Below are 8,092 nucleotides of genomic sequence, written 5' to 3' on the forward strand. Positions count from 1 at the left end.
TTACCACAAAGATCTGATCTACACAACCTCTACCTGTCCTAAATCCACACTGTTCCTCACCAATTACTCCTTTTGTTCCTCTCCTAATCCTCTCAATCAAGATCCTCCCATAAGCCTTCCCAACTACACTTAACAAGCTAATCCCTCTGAAACTACTACATTCACACTTGTCCCCTTTTCCCTTGTAAAGAGGAACTATACAGGCACTCCTCCAGTCCTCTGGCACTCTACCCTCTCTCCAGCAAACATTAAATAACCTCACCAACCAGTCCACCATCACTGTACCTCCCTTTTTCAGACATTCTGCATGGCATCCATCCAGACCAGGTGCCTTACCTGCTTTCATCATCTTAACAACTGCCTTCACCTCATCCTTCCTTATTTCTCCTCCATTCTCCTCACTCCTCACTCTCATTTTCTTCGCATTTCCCACTGCAGCTATCTTTCCTTCCCTATCCTCCTTCACATTTAGCAACTCCCTAAAATATTCTGCCCATCTTCCCCTTACTGCCTTCTCTTCCATTATCATCTCTCCATCTGCACCTTTTACCTTTTCTTCTCTACTTGATTCGCCTCCTCTTCCTCTCTTAATTTCTTTCCAAAACATCTTTTTATTACTTTCAAAATTTTCTGTCATACTCCTACCCCATTTCACATCTGCTCTCCTCTTTGCAACCTTTACCTTTTGCTTTACTTCTCTTTTCTTTTCTTTGTACCTCTCATATGACTCCCTCGTCCTCTTTTGTAACCAATCTGTGAATGCTCGCTTTTTCTCTTCTACAACCTTCTTTGTTTCCTCATCCCACCATTGACTACCCTTTCTTCTATTTCCCCCTGTCCTTCTTGTCCACACACCATCCTTGCACACTTTATGACTCCCTCCTTGAACCATCCCCATTCCTCCTCCACACCCATCTCTACTCCATCCTTTACTCCCTCCCACTCCTCCTTCAGCTTCTTTCCGTACTCCTTTTCCTTTTCATTCAAGGAGTTCACTCTAAGAAGCTCCCTACCTTTTGTCCCTTTCCTCTTTCTCCATCTATCCTCCACTCTCAACTTACCTTCCACCAAAAAATGATCTGATATTCCCCCACCCTCTCCCCTTAGCACATGTACATCCTTAACTCTTCCTATCATAATCCTATTTACCACTACATAATCCATTAGCGCTCTATCTACCACCCTTCCCTCCACCACCCTCTCCCATGTGTACTTATGCTTGACTTTCTTCCGAAACACTGTATTTGCTATCATCAACTCTCTTTGTAGACACATTTCCACCATCAACTCTCCACTACGATTCTTTCCTGGAACTCCACACTTCCCAACCACTCCATCGATTGGACCATTTCCCACCCTAGCATTAAGGTCTCCCAGTACTATTACATTGACATTTCTTCCTAAACCCTCTATGCACTCATTTAAATCTATCCAAAAGGCCTCCCTTTCTTCCACGCTCTTCTCACTGCCAGGCCCATATGCACTTACAAAGACCCACATCTCCTTTCCCAGTTTCACCTTCATCCACATTATCCTTGAGGAAACCTCCTTCCACTCCACTACCTGTTTACCCATCTCCTCACTTACTAGTATAGCCACCCCTTCCCTCCCTTGCCCTCTCTTCACTCCTGATAACCTCCCACTTACACTCCCAAACTTACACTCACCCTTCCCTTTCAACTTAGTTTCACTCAAAGCCAACACATCCATCTTTCTTCTCACAAACATACTACCTATCTCTTCCCTTTTACTCTCATCTGTTGGGAGATAGGGTTGATAAAAAAATATTAGGATGGTTTGGACACATGGAAAGAATGTGAAGAAAGACTAGTAAATGAGGTATGGAAGGCAGATGTGGCGGGAGTGAACATGAGGGGGTGTCCTAGGATGAGATGGATGGATGGGGTGAAGGGAGCTTTGGGGAAGAGGGGAATGTATGTTGAGGAAGGATGGGAGAGGACAGAAGACAGGGGTGAATGGAGAATGGTTGTATATGGATGATGTTGTGATGTATGAGGTGGAATGGGTAGGGGGATGGTGGGTGAGGTAGTATGTGTGAGAAAAATTTGACGCAGCTCGAAGAGATTTCTCCCCATCTTCTCCTTTTCTGCAGGGGGGGGGTCACCGATTTAATGAAGTGGCCTTGCTGTGGATGTGCTGTATCTTGTGACACTGCCTCTGACCCAGGGCAGTGGACAAGGTGCAGGGATGACCCATCATCCAGGAGGTGCCAAGATAAGAGGGAGGGAGGTGGGGAGTGGAGTGTGTTTAGGGGTGGAATGGGTGGGAATGGTTTTTATGCCTTTTTCTTTTTGGCTACCTCCCTTGTAAGGGGGGAAAAGCCTTGGTATATGTATGTATGTATTATTTGTCTATTATTTGCTTGATTTTCATTTATTGTCAATTTATTATTATTTATTATTTACCTGTTTGTTATTATTTAACTATACCTATGCATTTATTTTATTTGATATTGTTTATATTATTATAATATTTTTTTTTATCAATATATATATATATATATATATTTTTTTTTTTCGAAACTGAACTAGTTATGGACCAAAAGGTCTCCTGTCAGCATGCTCCACCTTTGTGATCCTTTGTAATTAGTGGGGTCATGGTCATATTATGAGGATCATATCGTGGTCACCTGAAAAAAGGGTTGGGAAACAAGGTGCTAGACACATCCATAACTTTTAGTAGTCCAGCACAGGTCTGATTTCCAAACTATCTTCTGAGTGTATCTATTTCTTCAGTAACAATTGGCCTTTCTTTTCAGGTGTTTGAAACTTTCTGAATAATGACATTGAGTTTTCACTAGTTGGAAATGCACAGCCTTACGGTGGCTGACAGTAGTCCTTAGGTCCTCCCATAGATCTGTCTGGGATGAAACTTTGAATTTTGAATTTTGCTCCATTTTTAATTTTTCACCATTCAGGTTGCTCGAGAACCAATATTTTGGTCAATTATTATTATTATTGTTATTATTTTTATTTATTTATTATTATTATTATTATTATTATTATTATTATTATTATTATTATTTTTTGTTCCTTGTCTAGAACTGATTTGTTCACTTTATGAGATGTTTGAGGACTGATTTGTACCACTTATTAGATGTTCAAGAAATGATTTGTTCAATTTATGAGATATTTAATAACTGAGGTTCTACTGTATATGGATATCCATGAATGTCGGGGGTTACTTGTACTCTAGTGCTTGCCCTTTCACTCCTAGTAAGATATTAGAGTATAAAATTTACAAAATCCAGGATATGTGAAATGCGCTAGCGATGGAGTAGTGTTGGGAATGGGAGGGTGAATCTAAGTGTCTTAGTTTTGATAAATGCATGATTTCTTGACGTTGGTGGTGGTGGTGATGGTAATCCCAACATAAGATACCACTCAGAAAAAATGAGAGTCAGATAGGGGAGGGTGGTTGAAATTTAAACTTTTAGCTCTCATATCAGCTTATGTTAGTGTACCATTTTGTCATATAAACCTGTATATAGGGGAATGTATTTTATATATTAACTCCATAATGATGCACCACATTTTCTCATACAGGAAACGAAGAAATTTGAGATGGTCCCTGGCCTGTGCATTACTGGAATATCTCCTGAGCCTTTGCAGTCTCTGCTGAAACCTATGCTGCACTGTGGATCTTTGGTCAGAAGGTACTGAAATGCCCAGGGTCTCTTATCCTTGTGAGAACTGTATCTCTAAAACTTAAAGTGTTATATTGTGACTGACCAAATTCTAGGATTCTTAATGATTAGCAGTTAGATGTGTAAATGCATACATACATATACCAAAGGCCTTTTCCCCCTTACAAGGGAGGTAGCCAAGCAACAAAGGCATAAAATCCACTCCCACCCATTCCATTCCCATATACTCCACTCCTATCCACCCCCATCCCTCCATCCCTCCCACCCTCCTTCCCTCCCTCTTATCTTGACATGTAAATAGTTTATTGAAGTGTCACGAACTTGTAGAAATGTAGCTGTCAGACATATATTAACTTTTCTTTATTATTGTCAGCTGACCTTGGACTTATTGTTAGGATAGCCCACATTTTAACCTCTTCACTCCAGGGCACATCGCACGTCTGGCACCATTAGCTGCCCGACCTGCGATGTTGCGTCATAATAATCGCATTATAAAAAATAAAGTCAGTGCTCAATCGTTTGTTCTCTTTCATGTGAATTTTGATAACCATAGAAAATATGATGAAGCCAGTTTAGAGAGAATGGAGGTTACTTAGGTACGACTACAATAAATATAATCAAGACGCCGACGTCGGCATCGTCGCGTACCCATTTGCTCCTCATGACGCCTACGTAGGCGTCACCGTATGGAAGTGGTTAATGGCAAATGAAAATATGAATGCAAGAGGAATATTTTTATTTTCATAAGTTCTTTAGGGATAATGATTAGATATAGCAGAATTTAATAGAGACCAAATCTTCCTTTTGCAGGTTGGAGGCATTCAGTAAACTAGGGGACACTACATGGCAGATCATTCATCAGGGACTGGTACAACAAGCCTTCCGAGTAGCTGTCTGCAAATTCATGCAGTTCTACAGGTCAGAAGAAAACTATTCATAGTTGTTTTTTATACTTTTGTAAAAGAGACTGGTATAATCCAGTCATTGCTGACACATTTTCACAGATTATTTATCTACATATCAAAAAGGCTTCTTCCCACTTACAAGGGAAGTTGCTAGAGAAAGCAACCCCATGGAACTCACACCCATCAAACACCTATTTGCTTCCCTGGCTGTATGATGACATACAGTCAGTATGCCAGTGCACATACATACATACATACATACACCAAAGACTTTTTCCCCCTTACACAGGGGGTAGCCAAAAAGAAAAAGGCATAGAAATCACTCCCACCCACCCATTTCATTTCCCATATATTCCACTCTCCTCCACCCTCCTCCCTCCCTCCTATCAGGGCACCTCCTGGATGACGGGTCATCCCTACATCCTGTCCACTGCCCAGGGTCAGAAGCAGTGTCGCAAGACACAGCACATCCACAACAAAGCCGCTTCATAAATTCAGCGACCTCCCCTCTCCGTCCCCTCATGCAGGAAAGGAGAAGACGGAGAGAAATCCCTTCGGGTTGCGTCAAATATTTTCTCATACATACTTCCTCCCCCCCTTATCCCCGACCCACTCCTCCTCATGCATCACAGCCTCATCTATACACAACCCTTCTCCATTCACCCCTATCTTCTGTCCTCTCCCGTCCTTCCTCTACAGACATTCCTCTTTTGTAAAGCCCCTTTCACCCCATCCATCCATCTCATCCTAGGACGCCCCCTCATATTCACTCCTTCCACCTCCGCCTTCCACACTTCTTTTACTAATCTTTCTTCACTCGTTCTTTCCATGTGTCCAAACCATCCTAATACTCTTTCATCAACCCTATCTCCCAGTTCCCTTTCCACCCCTGTTCTCCTCCTCACCTTCTCATTTCTCGCTCTATATAGCCTAGTAACCCCTATCATACTTCTCAGACATTTCATCTCAAACACATTCAAACTCCTTCTCTCTTCCTCTCCCATGTTCCATGTTTCTGCCCTGTACATTGCTGTTGGCACAATCACTCCTTCATATAACCTCCTCTTAGCATCCATTCCCAGATGTCGATTTCTCATTACACTTCTTAATCCACCAAGGCATTTACTCGCTTCTCTCAGTCCACATTCTACCTCCACCCCCACTCCTCCCTTTCCTGTCACATTCGCACCCAAGTATCTGAAACTATCCACTTCCTCCAGTTTCTCACCCTTAATACTCTTTTCCAGCCTAATGTCACTCTCTCCCCTTGTACATCTCATCACCTTACTTTTGCCCACATTTATCTTCAGCTTTCTTCTTTCACACACCTCAAACTCTGTCACTAACTTCCTCAATCCCTCCTCTGATCCTGCTACAAGTGCAGTGTCATCAGCAAACAACAGCCGCCTCACCTCCCACTTTTCTCCATTTTCTTTAATCATCTCCAACCCCTGACCCACTACCCTTGCATTCACCTCTCGCACCACCCCATCCATGTAAAGATTGAACAGCCAGGGCGACATAACACATCCCTGATGAAGTCCCACCTTTACCTCAACCCATTCACTCTCTCCATTTCTAATCCTAATGCAAGCTCTACTACTCTCATAAAAACAGCTTTCCTCCTACCCCATATATCTGCAGTATCTCCCACAGTCCCTTCCTGTCTACCCTGTCGTAAGCCTTTTCCAGATCCATAAAAGCCCAGAAAACATCCTTACCTTTTCCTATAGCTTTCTCACATATCTGTCTTACCACAAAAATGTGATCTACACATCCCCTACCTGTCCTAAAACCACACTTTTCCTCACCAATTACTCCCTCCGTTCCTCTCCTAATCCTCTCAATCAAGACCCTCCCATAAGCCTTCCCAACTACACTCAACAAGCTGATCCCTCTGTAACTACTACACTCACACTTGTCCCCCTTTCCCTTGTAAAGCGGAACTAGACAGTCCTCTGGCACTCTACCCTCTCTTAAACAAACATTAAATAACCTCACCAGCCAGTCCACCATAACTGTACTTCCTTTCCTCAGACATTCTGCATGGCATCCATCCAACCCAGGTGCCTTACCTGCTCTCATCATCTTAACAGTTGCTTTCACTTCATCCTTCCCTATTTCTCCTCCATTTTCTTCACTCATCACTCTCATTTTCTTAGCGCTTCCCACTGCAACTACCTTTCCCTCCCTATCCTCCTTCACATTTAACAACTCCCTAAAACACTCTGCCCACCCTCCTCTCACTGCCTTCTCTTCCATTATCATCTCTCCATCTGCACCTTTTACCTTTTCTTCTCTACTTGATTCGCCTCCTCTTCCTCTTTTAATTTCCTTCCAAAACATCTTTTTATTACTTTCAGAGTTTTCTGTCATATTCTTTCCCCATTTCACATCTGCTCTCATCTTTGGTTCCTTTATCTTATGCTTAACTTCCTTTCTCTTTACTTTGTACCTCTCATATGATTCCCTCATCCTGATTTGTAGCCAATCTATGAATGCCTGCTTCTTCTCTTCTACACCCTTCTTTGCTTCCTCATCCCACCACTCACTACCCTTCCTTCTATTTCCTCCCGCCCTCCTTGTTCCACACACCATCTTTGCACACCTTATGACTCCCTCCTTGAATCATCCCCATTCCTCCTCCAATCCTAGTTCTACTCTAACCTTTACTCTCTCCCACTCCTCTCTCAACTTCTTCTTATACTCATTCTCCTTTTTTTCCTCATTTAAGCATTTAAGCCAGTACACAGATATAATTATATTTGCAGTGGAAGGCCTGTGATAGGAACTAATGAGGGTAATCAGTTTCCTTTATTAATTCATTAATGTAACACTTATATATACCAAAGGCTTTTTCCCCCTTATAAGGGAGGTAGCCAAAAAACAAAGGCATAAAAAAACACCCCCACCCTTTCTATCCTGAACATACTCCACTCCCCTTCACCCTCTTCCCTCCCTCTTATCTTGCCACCTCAAGTAACACAATGTAACACAATAATGATGTTGGCAGATGAACAACGATAGCATCTTGATTTATTTCAGTCAAACATGTATGTATATGGAACTGATTGTTGGATCATCTACTTTAACATTATATTTGAAAAGACACAGTACAAACTTAGATATTTTTCTTTATGATTTCCAGGGGCAGTGTGTTGGCTTTAGGCAATGAGAAGAACATCTTAAGGCTTAATTTCAGAACACAACATTTGATTAAACTTGTACACCATGTTGCAAGAGTTTGCCACTTAAATGGAGATACCTACGACATTGAAGATGTGGAGAAAGATGTAGTGAAAGGCCTAGCTTTGGTCGGAGAACTTTATGAACAAGCCATTGAAGTGATGGATAAGGAATGTTCTAAAGTCCATGTGTCCTTACTGAAAACTACTTGTCAGCCTTTCTTCAGGTAGGTTAAATTTAGACTGGTTTCTTATCTGAAAAAGAAAGAGAGAGAATATATATATATATATATATACATATATATATGTATATATATATAAATATAATATATATA

General features: G+C 41.6%; 1 protein-coding gene across 8 annotated transcripts in view; it reads left to right on the forward strand.

Moving 5' to 3' along the window:
- Positions 1-8,092, forward strand: part of LOC143020020 (gamma-tubulin complex component 6-like) — a 167,920-nt gene that overhangs the window by 52,898 nt on the left and 106,930 nt on the right. For all 8 annotated transcript variants that reach the window (XM_076176129.1, XM_076176132.1, XM_076176135.1 and 5 more), the window contains 3 exons: positions 3,567-3,676; positions 4,478-4,585; positions 7,721-7,984. In XM_076176129.1, the coding sequence (XP_076032244.1) occupies positions 3,567-3,676; positions 4,478-4,585; positions 7,721-7,984 (482 nt within the window). The remainder of the gene's footprint in view (positions 1-3,566; positions 3,677-4,477; positions 4,586-7,720; positions 7,985-8,092) is intronic.

The sequence above is a fragment of the Oratosquilla oratoria genome, chromosome 38 (assembly GCF_046742065.1).
Source record: "Oratosquilla oratoria isolate Oo_2021 chromosome 38, ASM4674206v1, whole genome shotgun sequence".
Classification (NCBI taxonomy): Eukaryota; Metazoa; Arthropoda; class Malacostraca; order Stomatopoda; family Squillidae; genus Oratosquilla; species Oratosquilla oratoria.